Source organism: Nerophis lumbriciformis, linkage group LG07, assembly GCF_033978685.3.
Source record: "Nerophis lumbriciformis linkage group LG07, RoL_Nlum_v2.1, whole genome shotgun sequence".
Classification (NCBI taxonomy): domain Eukaryota; kingdom Metazoa; phylum Chordata; class Actinopteri; order Syngnathiformes; family Syngnathidae; genus Nerophis; species Nerophis lumbriciformis.
The window spans coordinates 19,609,000-19,628,173 of record NC_084554.2 but is presented as its reverse complement, the minus strand read 5'-3'; the positions used below and the strand labels follow the sequence as shown (position 1 = coordinate 19,628,173).

The 19,174-nt window shown below is 40.6% G+C and overlaps 1 protein-coding gene across 1 annotated transcript in view; it reads left to right on the top strand.

Annotated features, from left to right (window-relative positions):
• sspo (SCO-spondin) overlaps nt 1-19,174 on the top strand; it is a 302,516-nt gene that overhangs the window by 78,598 nt on the left and 204,744 nt on the right. The window contains exons 27-31 of the mRNA XM_061964637.2: nt 5,380-5,613; nt 5,700-5,822; nt 5,909-6,006; nt 6,374-6,605; nt 7,643-7,795. Coding sequence (XP_061820621.2) covers nt 5,380-5,613; nt 5,700-5,822; nt 5,909-6,006; nt 6,374-6,605; nt 7,643-7,795 — 840 coding nt within the window. The remainder of the gene's footprint in view (nt 1-5,379; nt 5,614-5,699; nt 5,823-5,908; nt 6,007-6,373; nt 6,606-7,642; nt 7,796-19,174) is intronic.

The window sequence follows — 19,174 nt, the reverse complement described above, 5'->3', positions numbered from 1 at the left end:
CGCAGTTCCAAACGCAGAACATGCCATGTGCGTAGAGCTTTGCGATTCGTGAAGAACCGCATGTCGAATGTAAATTTTTGTATTACAAGGTGCTTCATATATAATTTTACCCCAAATATATTCCTGGCCACGTCATGCTCTGTATCTGATTAGAATATGAAGACAGATTTTCTCCCCCAATCTACGTGTCTCTCGTGGCGTGCATCACTAGCACTTGCAATGCAAAGCAGAAAGGTTGTGGAATGAAATCCATGCTGGCTTTGAAATTGAAGTAAAAATTTAAAACTTATGTTTTAATTATTTTAACAGTTGAATTCGCTAAACTTTGGCATAGTATTAAAACAAGTGGATTGGTTGTTCATTGTGTTGCTCAAGATAATATTATTCATATGGTGCTAGGAAACCCATGATTTCAGCCTTCAAAGCTTCTCTTGGACCAAATTTTGACCTCAGTATTTCTCAAATTCTAGTTACGGCCCTGCGTATAAATGCACATTTTGTAAGTGCAATATTCTACTGAAGAGTCTTTCTTTTAGTGTTGTCCCGATACTAATATTTTGGTAACAGTACAAAAATGTATATCGATACTTTTCGATACTTTTCTAAATAAAGGGGACCACAAAAATGGCATTATTGGCTTTATTTTAACAAAAAATCTTACGGTACATTGAACATATGATTCTTATTGCAAGTTTGTCCTTATATAAAATAGTGAACATACAAGACAACTTCTCTTTCAGTAGTAAGTAAGCAAACAAAGGCTCCTAATTAGTCTGCTGACATATGCAGTAACATATTGTCATTTTCCATTCTATTATTTTGTCAAAATTATTAAGGCCAAGTAGTAGAAAATGAATTATTAATCTACTTGTTTATTTATTGTTAATATCTGCTTACTTTCTCTTTTAACATGTTCCATCTACACTTCTGTTAAAATGTAATAATCACATTCTTCTGTTGTTTGGATACTTTACATTAGTTTTGGATGATACCACACATTTGGGTATCAATCCAATACCAAGTCGTTACAGGGTCATACATTGGTCATATTCAAAGTCTTCATGTGTCCAGGGACCTATTTCCTGAGTTTACAAACATAAGCCATCCATCCATCCATTTTCTACCGCTTATTCCCTTTGGGGTCGCTGGAGCCTATCTCAGCTACAATCGGGCGGAAGGCGAGGTTCACCCTGGACAAGTCGCCACCTCATCGCAGGGCCAACACAGATAGACAGACAACATTCACACACTAGGGCCAATTTAGTGTTGCCAATCAACTTATCCCCAGGTGCATGTCTTTGGAGGTGGGAGGAAGCCGGAGTACCCGGAGGGAACCCACGCAGTCACGGGGAGGACATGCAAACTCCACACAGAAAGATCCCGAGCCCGGGATTGAACACAAGACTACTCAGGACCTTCATATTGTGAGGCAGATGTACTAACCCCTCTGCCACCGTGAAGCACACACACAAACATAAGCATTTTTTAAAAACGAAAGATGTGATGCCAAAAAATATCGACGTACTCAGTAGTATCGACGAGATATGCTCCTGTACTTGGTATCATTACAGTGGATGTCAGGTGTAGATCCACCAATGGTGTTTGTTTACATTGTGACGCCAGTGAGCTACGTTGTGTAGTGAAGCATATTTAGCTATTCCTCGTCCTGCAGGGATGATACTTGTAAGAAACGTACTTTGTCGCCATGGAGGCGAGGATTAGTGATTTAGAAGTAGCTACAACACTGCAGACTGCGGCTGGACTTTAGCCGCTTGCGAGTTAGCCATATCTTAAAGCACCTCTTCATGAGGGCGCTTCAGTGTTATAACATCACCTTTATCGTTAGTTTTTAAGCCAAAATGCGTTCGTTCTCCCTTTTCTGTCTACACACAGTGTCTGTGTTACGTTCCCTGATGGCTCAGCGTCTAGGGATTATAGGGGAACGCAACATAAAAGTGTATAAACCAAATGAGTTGTAAATTAAAGACACCGAAGCCAAGAATTGAAAACAAAAACTAGTGTTATTGAAAAGTAACCAAGGGGGGGTTTACAACAAGACACAACACTAGCCTCGCTTGGGAATACAGGTGCTGTCAAAGAAATGAACAAAACATACCAAAATACACCTCTAGAAAAGAAAAGGTAAGCTGACTAACTGAAGCTATTTAATTAGCACAAACCAAAAACCTACTTATCTACTCTAGCCAAAGAGGGGTCCAAAACATACAAGGGTGACAGCCACCACTAAGCCTGGTGTCTTTATACACAAACAAATCCTACGTGTGTAGTGTGTAGAGGCCTCTGTCTAACCTTTCCCAAGACTAGGCTGCAGATACTTACTAAAGTTGAAAGGTCAAGAAAAATTAAGACAAAAAAAAAAGTGGCACAAGTGTAGCAAACAGCCTAACAAAAATGATTACAAAACAAAATTGCGCCAAAGACAAAGTAGCGTCTCTCAAAGTTCCACACAGCATGTCAGAAAAAGAATCCCCCTTGATCCAGTGGTGAGCAGGTGATTTTAAACAGGCTGGGAGGATGAATGGTGGTCCGGGATTGGCTGGCTGATTTACAGGTGAAACGAGGAGCAGCTGGGAACAGGAACCGGTTGATTGGCAGCAGAGGCAGTGAATGAGTGTGACCTGTACAAACAAATAGAAGAAACACAAAACAAACAAACCACCTCTACGTGGAACGTAACACGCCCACCAACTTAAATGAACATAATTGTTCATTCAAACAGGTCGTTATATCCAAGGTTACATTGAAAAAAAACAACACATATATATATATATATATATATATACACATACATACATATACACATACTTACACATTCACCCACACTCGGGACAAGGTGTCAGCCATTACATTTTCTGACCCTTTTTTGTGTTGAATTTCTAAATTAAAGTTTTGCACAATGAGTGCCCAGCGCATCAGCCTTTGGTTTTGATTATGCATTCGGTGCAGAAATGTTAACGGGTTGTGATCTGTATAAACGATCACAGGAACAGAATTACATCCTACATATACTTCAAAGTATTGCAAGGCTAGTAATAATGCTAATGCTTCCTTTTCGATGGTGGAGTAGTTTATTTGGGGTTTAGTGAACTTCCTTGAAAAGAAACACGGGGTGATCAATCCCATCCGCACTTTCCTGCAGCAACACCGCACCGGCCCCTAACGCACTCGCGTCAACCTCTATTTTGAAAGGCTGGGCAAAGTTGGGAGCAGCCAAAACTGGAGCACTGCAGAGCAAAGCTTTACAGCTGTCAAAAGCCTTCTGACACTCCAAGGACCAGTTAAACACACGGGAGGAACTTAACAAGTTTGTTAAAGGGGCCACAACAGTGGAGAAATTCTTACAGAAACTACGGTAGTAGCCAGCCATTTCTGACGGTTTACAAATAAACTCATCTAAGTCAAATACACGTGCCATTGTGGTCTACCGCACACACAAGTACACCAAACAACTATAGACAATTCACATTCAAGGAAATTAAAATCCCGGACGAGCCCCCAAATTATGTTACGTTCCCTGATGGCTCAGCGTCTAGGGATTATAGGGGAACGCAACATAAAAGTGTATAAACCAAATGAGTTGTAAATTAAAGACACCGAAGCCAAGAATTGAAAACAAAAACTAGTGTTATTGAAAAGTAACCAAGGGGGGGTTACAACAAGACAACACTAGTCTAGCTTGGGAATACAGGTGCTGTCAAAGAAATGAACAAAACATACCAAAATACACCTCTAGAAAAGAAAAGGTAAGCTGACTAACTGAAGCTATTTAATTAGCACAAACCAAAACCTACCTATCTACTCTAGCCAAAGAGGGGGTCCAAAACATACAAGGGTGACAGCCACCACTAAGCCTGGTGTCTCTATACACAAACAAATCCTACAAGACTAGGCTGCAGATACTTACTAAAGTTGAAAGGTCAAGAAAAATGAAGACAAAAAAAAAACTAGTGGCACAAGTGTAGCAAAAAGCCTAACAAAAATGATTACAAAACAAAATAGCGCCAAAGACAAAGTAGCGTCTCTCAAAGTTCCACACAGCATGTCAGAAAAAGAATCCCCCTTGATCCAGTGGTGAGCAGGTGATTTTAAACAGGCTGGGAGGATGAATGGTGGTCCGGGATTGGCTAGCTGATTAACAGGTGAAACGAGGTGCAGCTGGGAACAGGAACCGGTTGATTGGCAGCAGAGGCAGTGAATGAGTGTGACCTGTACAAACAAATAGATGAAGAAACACAAAACAAACAAACCACCACTACGTGGAACGTAACAGTCTGCTTGTAAGTACTCTGTGATTGTGCGCTACCTAACATGCTTGTCTGCTCGTAAACCAGCAATGTCACGACGTGACGACGACGGGGGTGTGGGGCACCGGTACTTTTTAGAGGCGGTATAGTACCGAATATGATTCATTAGTATCGCGGTACTATACTAATACCGGTATACCGTACAACCCTACTTTCTTTTAAGTTCTTCTGGATTGCCTAATTATTACAACGCTAGTTATTCTAATTTTGTGTTAGTCATTAAAACAATTAACTCTTTAAATCAGATTAATTACACTTTTGAATTGTGATTAGTCACGATTAATTTCAGTAAATTTCTTGTTTGCATAATTTTATTTCTTTTTAAAAAACAGCCCGATACTTTTAAATTTAATACTCATAATCTCATACCGGAACGGTTTTTAAATGCACGTCATTTATTCGTTGCCAACAGTTTTATCTAAGGAACAGTCAAGGTTTATTTTGAGGTGGAATTTACCAGTGAGTTTATCAGTCAGAGTCACCTCACTCACCTTTATTTTGACAGCTGACGTATTATTAACTGTATAACAAAATACTTTTCAGGTAACCATCCACACTTAAGGTAAAGGAGCATGTGCACTCAATATAAATTGTGTAATTAATCTGCATTTATTCATTATTAATGCAATGATTTTTTCTGTTTTTGCTATTTTACTTTTCAAATAATATTTACCAATCTTGAATCATCACACGTTTCATCAAAGCTGCTGTTGTTGTGATACTTTGTTTAAAAAATCTATTCCTGGGCTCAACGTCTTTCAAAGATGTGTGGAGTTTGCATGTTGTCCCCGTAACTGAGTGGGTTCCCTGTGGGTTTACTTGGTCTTTCTTCCACCTCCAAATACATGCACCTGGGGATTGGCAACACTAAATTGACCCTAGTGTGTGACTGTGAGTGTGAATGTTGTCTGTCTATCTGTGTTGGCCCTGCGATGAGGTGGTGACTTGTCCAGGGTGTATCCAGGCGAGGGACAAGTGGTAGAAAAATAGAATCTACAGAAAGGACAAGTTTTGAATATTCAGTGTTTACTCTGACCTTCCACTGTCTCTGCAGCTTGTTGGTCCTATGAGTTTGAATGCGCCACAGGAGGGCAGTGTGTGCCTCAGGCTTGGCACTGTGACGGTGAGACGGACTGTTTGGATGGTAGTGATGAGCAGCCGTGCCCATCACTGTGTGGTCCTGGTCAGGTGTCCTGCCTGAGTGGGGACCAGTGTGTGCGTTACCAGCAGCTTTGCGACGGCCACAGAGACTGCAGAGATGCCTCGGATGAAAGTGTAGACAATTGTGGTGAGTCGCTAATGAATCTCTTAGTTTATGCCCAGTTGCTGCAAAGACCAAAGCAAGCATTGTTTTATGGTTATTTACCGTTATAGGCTCTGCCCGGATACCTCCCTGCCCAGACAGCTTCTCGTGTGATAATCGAACCTGTGTCAACATGACTAAAGTGTGCAACGGATTTCCAGATTGTCCCAAGGGCGACGACGAGTTGGTTTGTGGTGAGTTCTCTCAAGGTTCTGAGACAGTCTGAGAATTGTACAGATGAAAGTGACCAAGCTTAAATAACATGCTTGTGGTGGTTCAGGAAAAAATGTGTCACCAGCACCTCCTGGTGGTAAGAATACTACCGTTGCCTGTCCAGAATTCACCTGTCTTGATGGCTCCTGTATCCATTTCAACATGGTAGGTGTTATTTTTCTGTCTGTTTTCTATTGAGAAAATGAAATGAGACATTTTACAACGTCCTCATCTAACAATTACAAACATATTTAATGTAGTGATGCACACCAAAACAAAACACTGCTATTTCCATGCTGTGTCCCTTTTTAATCACTTTTCCTACTCCAGTATTGTGTGTTTTACTAATCAGCATATACATGTCTATGCATATTTATGAAGACAAACACTAAATGGATTGTGTGTAATAGTTTGATCATCAATCTCAATCACTATCATGAAAACTCTTATTTCAATCAAAATCTCACTGGAGTTACGGTAACTCTAAAGTATCTTGAAATGCAATCATCAAGCTCCCCATGTTGTTACCCAGGTGTGTAATGGTGTTGGAGACTGCCCGGACTCCTCATTGGCACCATTTGGAGGCCCTACAGACGAGCAGGGATGTAGAAGCTGGAGCTCCTGGGGTCCATGGAGTCCCTGCAGCACCTCCTGTGGTACAGGCTCCATGAGCAGGCACAGATCGTGTTCTTCAGGAGATCTTTTGCACCACTGTCGGGGTCAGGATGTCCAGAGGCAGCAATGCTTCAACACCACCTGTCCTGGTATGGATGAGGAATATGTTCACTGTTTGCTATGTGTTTGAGGTGATGGTGTGAAGCCGGCATCTAACTACAACAGTGATTGGCCATGACACATGTGCATATCATGTTTATGGTCACTGTGGGAGAGTCAGAAAGTAACCAAAAAACACAAAATGCAAAACACGTTTAGAAATACAAATGATTGTTGTTCTTTTGCTTCTTTTAAAGTTTTGTAACGTCACAACCAAAAAATACTGAGCCACCTGTGAGTGCTTTTAGAGGATCAGCAGCACCTGCTGTTCATTGACAAGTTATACATGTTTTCATTTCAGTCAATACAAATGTCTAATGAGATGAGAGAAAATACGTATTGTCAATAGTCTTTTCTTTTCAGATCACAGAGAGAGGTCTGAATATGTGCTAAATGTAATAGTAATGTTGCTGAATTGGCAACACAGATCCATCTTGCTCCATCTTCTTATTCTCTGGCAGACCAGGAGCCTCAAGTAACTAGTTGCGTGGCGTTCCTACTAAAACCAATGTATGTTCAGAAAACTACATACGCTAGTAAACAATTAGATGTATTAAAGTACAAGCACAAAGCCAAGCACATTTTTTTTAACATCGCAATCAACTTGAAATTGGTCCCAGATGTAGGCGTGGCTTGGCACACCCAGACCACACACAGGCCACGCCCCCTACAGATGCGCAAATCATAGTGAAAGTAGCCAGCTCGGCACGGTTTGACCAATCACTAGTCAGTAGGAGTTGCTTCTTTCTGCTGTTTTGAGTTTTTGCCGCGTTTTTGGTGCTCTGGATGCATACTGCCACCTACGGTAGGGAGTTGTTACGACAGACTAGATTCACACAGTCCAATCATTTGTTAACGAATGAGGGCCAGCAGGTAGCACCAAAAGTATTTGTGGTTAGCTGCCACAAGTAAATTAATGTATGGAAAACAATGACGTCTGAGGAATATGAAACATTAACTATCATATCTGGACACAGAAAGAGGGATTTTAGATCTGTGAAATAACATGTGTCTTCCTCTTCACCAGTTGATGGTCAGTGGCTGCCATGGGTGACTTGGTCAAACTGTTCCAGTGGTTGTGGAGGAATCCAGGTCCGACACAGAGGCTGTATCCCCCCTCGAAATGGAGGCCGAGACTGCTCCCAGCTCCCAGGATCATCCAATCTCAACATGGAAATCAGTAAGAGCTGCCTGGTATAAATAATACAGTTTAAAAAATGGTAAAATGACTTATAGGGTGAAAGCATATCTTTCATCATTATCATTTGATATGTTGTCTGTTGTGATAGAGTTTTGTCTTTATTGTGTTGTCATATAAAACATATGGAGACACATATATATATTTTGAAAGCATCAGTTAAGGTCTCTATGTAAGGCATGATTATAATAGATTTGTATATTGGACTGCGGTATATCCTCAAGTAGAGGTTGTCCCCCGTATTGACGCTGTACTCGTTTTGCAACATGCACAGTCCATAAGGCAGTGGTGTCAAACTCAAGGCCTGGAGACGGAAGATTTTCTTTCACAACATGTTATTGGGTCTGCAAAATCTCAAAATGAAAATATGAAATACAGTGGAGCCTCGATTTATGAACTTAATTGGTTCATTAACAGGGTTCCTGAATCCAAAGGTTCATATAGTGAAGCTGAGTTCCCCATAAAAAAACAATGCAAACACGAGTAATGGATTCCAGCCTTGACAAAAGTTCATATTTTAGTAAAGTTGTTACACTTTAAACACAATATAAGTGCTATACAGTACTGTATATCAAACAAACATAAAAAGGAGTAATGGATCAACTTTCTATTTAATAACAAGCCAAAACAACAAGCTGAACTGTTCTGGATACGCTGTTATGCCAACAAGCGTACACACACAGAAGCCACCATGGTGCCCTCACAACTTTTCAAAATCACAAAACTCCTTAACTTTAAAAACAATATTAACACAATAATAAACATTTAAGAAAGTAAAATCCACCCACAAAGAGCAGACAAAAAAGAAGCAAACAGAGTGAGCAAAAGACACGGGGCTTCTCTCACCCCACCGCCTTCCGTGTGTGTGTGTCTGCTCTTGTGCTTCTATGAGAGAGAAACAGTACCCGTCACGTCTTTTCCTCCCTGTAAAACAAGCCTGCCCTGTCATGGTTTTTCAGAAAAGTCAGTCCTCTTCACAATTAAACCTTTCTGTAGTACAAAGCCTTTTTGTCAATCCTGCTTCCTCCTTACAAGCGCTATAATGTACTCCTTGCAAATAGTTTTTTTTTTTTAACTCCACAGGTATTCCTTTTTTCCACACTGGTCTGTTGGCTTTTTGGGACTCATATTGAGTTCGCAAAATGGACAAAACTTGTCAAAAGGGGAAAAATCAAACAAAAGGCACACATACTGAATGAAGCGCTGGGACATGACTCGGAAGTCAGTTACCAGCAGGGCCCCACCTCGCTGCAATGACAAGCCCTGTGTTTTGCCTGGCAGGCATGACTGAATAAATCGTTCGTACACAAAGACATGGTTCGTACATGGAGGCAAACTCGGCTCGATCTAAGTTTATAAATTGAAAAGTTCTAAATAGAGTGGTTTGTAAATCGAAGTTCCATTGTCCACAGAGACATAAGTACAATTTTGGCAGAATATTTGTGCCACAATTACTTTTAATTACCGTATTTTTCGGACTATAAGGTGCACTTCAAATTATTCCCTTTTCTCAAAAATTTGCAGTATGCCTTATAACCCGGTGCGCCTAATGTACGGGATAATTCTGATTGTGCTTACCAACCTCAAAGCAATTTTATTTGATACATGGTGTAATGATTAGTGTGACCAGTAGATGGTAGTCATACATAAGAGATATGTGTAGACTGCAATATGACGCCAGTAAACGACACCAAAACTTTAAATGTACAATTGAAAATAAAGAACAAAACACACGGCACTCAAAAATCTGTCAAAATGTTTTAGTAGGACTTTGAAGCCGCACCGCTTGATGGATTGTTGGCCCATTACAGCTACCGTAGTGAGAGATACAATCAATCAATCAATCAATCAAGGTTTATTTATATAGCCCTAAATCACAAATGTCTCAAAGGGCTGCACAAGCCACAACGACATCCTCGGCTCAGATCCCACATCAGGGCAAAAAAAACTCAAACCCAATGGGATTACAATGAGAAACCTTGGAGGGGACCGCAGATGTGGGGACCCCCGCCCTGGGCGACCGGTGCAATGGACGTCGAGTGGATTTAGCATAATAGTGTGAGAGTCCAGTCCAGAGTGGATTTAGCATAACAAGTATTACTATGGTGTGTGTATAAGGACCGCAAAATGCCACCCATTAGCAGACATATTATCTGGTGTTTTGTTTCACAATATTATGGAAAACCAACTTTTCTTACCTTCTGATACCTGCTGAGGTACCTACTTACCTACCTAGTTATTAGAGAGTTCCGGTCGGACGGTTTTTCACGGGACACATGTCCGGCGTTGTTGCACTAGTGAGCCACGTATGAGAAGATGCTGCTCCGTTGTTGATTGAAGTAAAGTCTGAATGTCATTAAAATAGTTAGCTCCATCTTTTGACACTCCCGTCCTTGCACGCTACACCGCTACAACAAAGATGACGGAGTAGAAGACTCTGTCGAAGGTGAGCCACGTAAATAAAACTGCCCACAAAACGGCGCATCCTGAAGCGACTCTCAGAAAGCGACTTGAAGATGGTCTGTAAAACATAATCTATGCAACATTTTGACTAAAGAACCACCATTACATTTTATGTAGACCACAAGGAAATGGTTTAAATTAAGAAAAAAATCATAACATGACCCCTTTAATGCGCCTTATAATCCGGTGCGCCTTTTGTGTGAAAAAAGACCTGAATAGACCCGCTCATCGGCAGTGCCCCTTATTATCCGGTGCGCCCTATGGTCCAGAAAATACGGTACTTCTTACAAGAGCTTTCAAAGTTAACATAACGTGTTAATTAATTACAAAAAAATGTCTTTAATCATGTAATAAGGGCGGATTAATCATGCAATTTATTTTGAGCACACATGTTCTTTTACCGTGACCGTGGACCTGAAATGACCTGAAAGGTCAGTGATCAGGTCAAAATTAACCCAGAAGGTACTTTAAATAAAGCTGTGAGCACTAGGGATATGACGATACAGTAGATACTGCGGTATTGCGGTTTCAAAGTCTTCACAATACTGCCGTGACGTGTGACGATTTCAAACATAAATTTAGTGAGTGTAAATTTTTTTGGCGCTTTTGCGTTGCCCGGGTCTTGTCACTTAAAACAAACTCAACTGTGAGTTTAAAAAAAAATATCTGCATGAAACGGTGGCTGTTCCTGCACAATGATTTTCACTTAACGATACATGTTTGTACTAAGATTTTGATACTGTTGCATCCCTCGTTAGCAAATACATTATGCAAGTAAAACATTAAAAAAAAAAAATCATGTATGACGTTCTGATGATAAAAGTACATTTATTTGATTTTTTAACATATTTTTAAATGATGCAAGAAAGTAATTTACGAGAATTAATCAAGATTAATCACAATTCAAGTGTGATTTATCCGATTTAAAAAAATATATATCTTCTTACTTCTTACACATAATTTAAACGCAATTTACAAGCAAATATTTGTTTCTTTTGAAAAAAAAAATTACAATATGTACAATAATTGTATGCATGACTACTTCTCATTAATTATTTCAAAACTAGTTAATTTAGTAAATTTGTTTGAAATTGGAATTATACACAGTGGAAGTATACCTGTATACTCATGACCTGCTATATGCCAAGTCATACCCTGTTTTGGTCATAGGTTTGTGTTTTCTTGTGTTTGGTTTAGTTCCTGTCCAGCGCTCTTGTTTTTACTTCCTGTTTTATGTGTTGCAAGCAATGACTTTATTTCTGCTTCTGAGCGCTGGCTCCCGCATCCGTCCTTGATTGGTAGTTCCAGGTACCATTATATATGCCAGCCCTGGCCGTTGAACAGGGCTGGTTCATTGTTAATGTTTATCTTTGGTTTGTTTCATGTGCTGTCATTACGCTGACAAGCTTGTTTGTTACCTGATGAAGTTTTGAGTCTTGTGCACTCCATAGCTGCACTTGCCTTCTTTTGACATTAAATATACTTTTACCTGCACAGCGTTTGCAGTCTTTTGCATCTTGGGATCACAAGTTGACCAAACTCTGCCGAGACAAGACAGAATGTACCTGCCAACAAGTGATCTTGGGGAAGGCTACAGCATTACGAAGATGACAGATTTTAAGAGACAATTTTTTTTAAGGCGTGGGGCTGAGACAGATATGGATCAAAGGGCCATCTGGTCTCGATAGATTCTTTGTGGCCATGTGACAACAATTCTGCACGTCAGTCGAGGCTGGTTTAGGCGATACGCCGTCACGACATGCAGCTGACTCAAACTCCTCGGCTGCTAAAGTTTTGTACCAGCTCACATCTACTTTCTTGTCGGCCACCAATGTGGCCAATTCGTGGATGCGCGCCTCACCAGCGGCACCCTGCATCTGGGCGAGAATTTCTTCTCCTTGTCCTCCTCCTTGCCAGCTGCGGCAGCGTTGCACCCACCACTGCCACCTAACACTCCCCCGTTGGCTTCAAGGACCTCCTCCAAGTCCTCCCTCCACCCTCCCTTGTTTTTGCACTTTTTTTTCTTTTGGGGACTTAAACATCTGGAATCGATTTTATTAGGGTGGAGCTCCTGTCACGACCTGTTGACACAGGTCTGACTTATTCATGTTTTTTCTTCATTTCTGTATTGGGTTCCTGTTCAGCGATCTTATTTATTCCTGCCGGCCTCCACCACTCTTTTGGCCTGAGCCCTTACCTGTTCCTGATTGGCAATCTGGGCACACCGGTTCAAGGTTGCCAATCAGGCTTCTTTATATGCCAGCCTACCGTGCAGACAGGGCTGAATCATTCTTGTATGCCGTTGTATTTGCTGCTTGCTTTGCTTGTCAAGCTTCCCTATGCTTTTGTGTACTTCCTGTTGCACTACTCTCTATAATTAAGGACTCTTCTAACCTGCACGTTGTCTCCTGTCACCGCATCTTGGGGTCACAACTACCGCAGCAATACTGGTTTGCAGAGGTGTGGACTCGAGTCACATGACTTGGACTCGAGTCAGACTCGAGTAATGAATTTGATGACTTTAGACTCGACTTGACAAAATGTAAAGAGACTTGCAACTCGACTTAGACTTTAACATCAATGACTTGTGACTTCACTTGGACTTGAGCCTTTTGACTTGACAAGACTTGCTACTTTCCCCAAAACCCAAAGATTAAAAATGTATTCAGGAGCGCTCTGTATCTTTCATTGTGTACGTGTGTGTCTGTCAGCGTGTGTGCTGTTGGTACAACATCCAATCAAATTAGATCCACGTTGTTTTCATCCGACAGCATTCATCCAATCAAATTGCAGGACAACCAACGAAGAAGAGCTGTCAAACAATGCGGCAGTGAAGGAAAATTATACCAAAGATAGTTTCGTTCGGGTATAAAAACTACGAAGTGGTCAACAAAAAACGAACTGCAGTCTGCAAAACATGCGGTTCGAAGATTACAGACGGAAATGCAACAACTTCCAACTTAGTTCGACATTTGAAGTTGCACAAAGACCGGTAAGTTTTGAATGTAAACTAACGTTTATTGGCTGAGCAACAAAACTTTTATTTGCTGTGTAGTTAAATCAGTGAGGCTGTAAACTCACTGCTAACGTTATAGCAAACACAGCAATCTGTTGCGTCCATTTATACATTTTGTTAAGTGATTTTTTTAAGCAGGGTTTGATGAGGTACCTATACATAACGTTACGATAGTCCATGTATCACACACAGTAACGTAACGTTAGACGGCGGTCAGTAGCACCGCGTATTTTAGCCACCGACAAAAAGACAAACAGTCAAATAAAGGTCAGTTAAAATGTATACTATATTAAGAATATGTGTACATATTGCATAGGGCCCTGACATCTAAAAAGTACAACTCTGTTCATTGTTATGTTCATGTATTTGTTATGTTTTTCATGTGTACGCACACATAAACACACATGCAGTATGAGATGAGATCAATGAGATAAGGTAAGATCAGGATAGAAACTGCTGTGGAACTAGTTAAAATGCAATATGCCATGGAAATACAATGTTAACACTTTTGTACAAATAAGTACAGTTGCACTTGTTTTTTCAAATGTATTTATTCTGTAAAGGAATGAGTTAAATGTTTAAAATGACTGGTTAATAGTGCTATTATGAAGTGCAATGTCAGCATTATTTTTTTTCCTGCAATTTCAAATGCACTTGTTTTGATAAATAAATACAGCGTTTTAAAAGCATACACAATCTGTGTAAATATATTAGTCTGTGGTTAAAATGACTTGAAAGGACTCGAAACTCAAAATGCAGGACTTGGGACTTGACTTGAGACTTTCCAGTCTTGACTTTGGACTTGACCCGGGACTTGCCTGTCTTGACTCGGGACTTGACTCGATACTTGAGAGCAAAGACTTGAGACTTACTTATGACTTGCAAAACAATGACTTGGTCCCACCTCTGCCGGTTTGTGACATTATGTGTGTGCACGTGTGCGTGTCAAGAGACTGGCTGACAAATGTCATCATAAGCAGGTTTTAACATTACCAACCAGGGAACTACCGGTGGTCATTGTTTAAACATCGACTTGTGACTCTCATCAAAGATTTAAGGAGAATGGGTAATAATAAAATAATTTTTAAAACTACAGCACTTTGAGCTGGTTTTCCTCCATTTGTTTGCACTTACTTTGCATTGAACAGGAAGTGAGTGTGTGCATGTTTTAATGTAGTGTAAATAGTAGGGGTATAATTTTTTATATACGTTTTATATATAAATTGATTGCCAACACTGAATTGGCCCTAGTGTGTGAATGTGAGTGTGAATGTTGTCTGTCTATCTGTGTTGGCCCTGCGATGAGGTGGCGACTTGTCCAGGGTGTACGCCGCCTTCCGCCCGATTGTAGCTGAGATAGGCTCCAGCGCCCCCCGCGACCCCGAAGGAAATAAGCGGTAAAAAATGGATGGATGGATATAAATTAATTGGTACAAACCAAAAACCGCTTTAAACTTTGGAGTTAGGAATACATCGCTTGGCAAGCCTATGGATCGATCTATATCTAGTATGGATCGGTCGATGTCCGGTTGAAAAAATCATTAATCGGTTGATTGTGGATCTGATACAAAATATGGCCCTTCAAATCTTGCGAGACTTTTGTGATGGCGTAATACAAAGAGTAACGTTCTCATTTGCAACTGACAGCAACAGAGAAACATGGCAGACAGCACCAAAATAGTTGACAAGCATTGCACCCCTGAATATTAAATCTAAAGTGTGGTAAACATTCGGATTGTTTTTTTAAAAAGAATGGTCAATTAGATAAAAGTATAGTCATTTGTAATGTTTGGAAAGCAGCGATAAACTAGCGGCAGCATGACTAATTTGAGCACTCACGTGTTGTGATGGCATTAAGACCCTCAAGCGGGCGATGTGGGAGCTAGGGATGCTAATGCTAGCATAGCTACCATCTGGCAAGACAAAGACACTGATTTGAAAAACTTTTTGCCTCAACTTAGCCACACCTTTGCGAGCATCTACTACACTGTTCATTGTGCTAAAGATAAAGTCGTAAGTGCAGAGTAACCAGAATAATGACACTATGAAAAGTATTTGAGCTTCTACACTAAAGCTGCTGTTTAGTATATTTGGTGGCACTTGTGTTCCTGTGGTATTATAACACCTCTACTTGATACACATCTTGCTTTTCTATGTAATTTATTGTTGCTACCTGAGCAAACATCAGTAAGGACATGGTAGATTTTCCAAAACTGTTTCGTTGACATCTTCTTTTCCCAAAGTTTATGGATTGCAATGCCTTGAAGTTGATAGTTCTACTATTTTCTCATAATAAACACATGACATTACTCTGACATTATACCTAATCCATTTAATTTGAATTTTTCACCATGCATTCAATCGCATCAAATTGTAATCTTTTAAAAAGTATTGTTAGTGAATCGTATCGTAACCCATGTATCTAGATGCATATCAGATCACCATGTAAGGTATAAATGCACACCCCTAGCAAATAGTCAGTAGTTATTTTGCTGATAGGTGAAAATTATGAAATTAACAATACTACAACACATTTCAAAACTATTTTCTTTGACTCTCACTTTTTATGTCGACAAAAGTGGTTCACAACCTTTGTCGGTGTCGACTTAAGCAGGCACTTTTTAGTAATAAGAAGAACACGGTGGACCAGGACTTGATGGGTTGGTACACTAAGATGTGTTGTTTACATAAACAAGACCGACTTAATCAAGTTCGATTGTATGAACTTAATGCAGGGGCATGTATGTAATAATATGATGAGATGTTTACACACCTTTATTGGTTATTATTAACCCTGTGGGACACCTTTACTCTGGCGTGGCCTGCGATGAAAATAAGTTTGACACCGCTGTCTTTAAATAAATACTAATTACTGTAATTATTGTAATTAAATCAATTTCCCCTCTGATACTATTGTTCATACACATTTGAGATAACTGCTGAGCTTACGTGATCGCGCCACATCGTTGAGTGTGTCCATGTTTATGTTTCAGGTTTGGTAATTTTGTCCTTCAACTCCAATTTCTCGTAACATTAATTGTAATGTGCCGGTAATAACCCAAAATGCTTTTTTACAATTTATTTTTTTGAAATGAACAAAATGAGTCCCTCTGTTTTCTACAGTTGCTGAGGTGTTGAAAGTGCTGAAAATTTTGTATCCCTGTTTTGGGCATGGAACCATGTTTGGTAACTTCAGTGGGAATGAACAATGGGTCTTGCTTTAGTTAAAGTGTCCCAATCAACCAATAAATCAGTAATTCAATCAGTCAATCAATCCATCAACTAACCCATACCAACATTTTACAATAACCCTAACCTAATGACAAAGCCATTCACCCATCATCCATCAAATCACACACAAGTTCATCAACATTTTGTGAAAACAAAAAAATAAGCTAAAAGCTGTCATTTTACTGTTTTGCTTCACAAATGATTCTGGAACCTGTGTGGTTGAAGTTTGATTCCTTTGAAATAAAACAAAAAATTGTGTACTTTCTGTTAGGCTTGTAGAAGTACTATAGCCTAAAGGGTACCTATGATGATTCTAATCTACATTTAACACACTTCCTTGTGGTCTAGATGAGAGGTCTTCAACAGGAAGTTCACAATGAAATTTTTTTTGATTACTTTTTTCAATATTTGTTTTGTATTTCCCCAAATGTTTCTACAAATGCAGGTCAGGTTCCCCATGATTGGCCAAGCGCCCATTTTCAGCTAAATATTTATGTCTAAAGCAGAGGTCTCAGACACTAGACGTTATTTTGCGGCCCGCACCTTAATATAAAAATTTAATGTTAGTGCGGCACGCGAGTTTTATATGAATGGCGCTTGACAGCGTCATACTTGCCAGCCCTCCCGATTTTTCCGGGTCAACCATTCTCTCGAATGTCTGCCGATTTTCACCCAAACAACAATATTAAGGGCGTGCCGTGATGGCACTGCCTTTAGCGCCCTCTACAACCTGTACAAACAGCGTGCCAGCCCAGTCCCATGTTGTATTTGGCTTCTGTACACACAGGTAAGTGACTGCAAGACATACTTGATCAATAGCCACGCAGGTCACACTGAGGGTGGCCGTATAAACAAGTTTAACACTGTTACAAATATGCCCCACACTGTGAACCCACACCAAACAAGAATGACAAACACATTTCGGGAGAACATCCGCCACGTAACACAACATAAACACAACAGAACAAATACCCAGAACACCTTGCAGCCCTAACTCTTCCGGGCTACAATATACACCCCTGCTAACATCAAAGCATAGATCTTCTGTTATGTTCACCCCTACAAATGTGAAATGCTTGACCCTTTCTACGAGATTGTTATTAATTAAAAGTGGAGGGTGTTTGTTCTGCCCTTTCCTGCGGAAGTCTACAATTAGTTCTTTGGTTTTATTAGTGTTAAGAACCAAGTTGTTGTTAGCACACCATGAAGCCAGCTGTTGGACCTCTGCACTGTATGCTGTCTCATCATTGTTACTGATGAGCCCAAGTACCGTGGTGTCGTCGGCATATTTGACAGGGAGATTGGATGTTGAAGAGGCTATGCTGTCATGTGTGAAGAGGGTAAAGAGCACAGGGCTTAGCACACAACCCTGTGGGGCACCGGTGTTGATGGTGAGCGTGGCAGAAATGTGCTCGCCTATTTTCACATACTGTGTGCGATTCGTTAAAAAGTCAAAAATCCAGTTGCAGAGGAAGGTGATCAGACCAAGGTTGTGAAGCTTAGATCTGAGTCTGTTTGGCCTTATTGTGTTAAATGCTGAGCTGAAGTCGACAAAGAGCAGTCTTGCATAAGTGTCCTTAAGCTCAAGATGTTCCAAGAGTCTATGGATTAGAATAGCGATGGTGTCTTCGGTTGATCGGTTCTCCGGGTACGCGAACTGATATGGGTCAAGGGATGGTGGTATTGCCTTTTTAATCCATGCATTTGGCAGGTATGGAGGTGAGTGCTACAGGTCTGTAGTCATTTAGGCATGAGATGATGGCCTGTTTGGGGATGGGAATTATTGTAGCAGTTTTAAAACAGGCAGGGACCCAGGATGTAGACAGTGACAGATTAAAAATGGAAACAAATACATCCGTCAGTTCGTCCGCGCAGTGCTTAAGCACACGGCCCAGAACGCCATCGGGTCCAGCTGCTTTTCTTGGGTTGATGTTACGCAAGGTGAGTCTTACTTCATGCGAGCTGAGGACTGTGGCCGTGGCGTCGGAGGAGAGGGGGGGCAGTGCTGAGTCTGTGTTTTCCTTGTCAAAGCGTACATAAAAATTATTCAATTCCTCAGCTAAGATGGCGCTGCCTTTCACTGAGGAAGAAGTTGTTTTTTTAAAGTTTGTAATTGCTTTGACACCTTCCCACACCTGCCTAGGGTCTGAGTTATTTAAGCAATCCTGGAGTTTATTATAATGGTCCGATTTGGCAGCATTGATCCCCTTCTTTAATGCAGTCCTGGCTGAACGGTAGGCATTTGTATCGCCTGATCTAAATGCCATGTCCCTCTCTCTGAGTAACTGTGTCACTTTGTGTGTCATCCAGGGTTTTTTATTTGGTAACACACGGATTGTTTTAAATGACGTAACACAATCTACGCAGAAGGTAATATAGTTCAGCACAGTTGAGGTGTATTCGTCCAGAGACTCAGGCAAAATCGCACGCTCGTCTCTAAATATGTCCCAGAGAGTGTGATGAAAACAATCTTGGTGCTGATGGATAGCATCTTCTGGCCATGTTCTTATAGTTTTATTGGTAATTCCAGCAGTTCTGATTTTGGGTGTGTAACGTGGGTGCAACAGAAGAGAAAGGTAGTCTGACATGTCTAGATGAGGATATGCATGGGCTCTGTATGCATTTGCGATGTTTGTATACACTTGATCCAG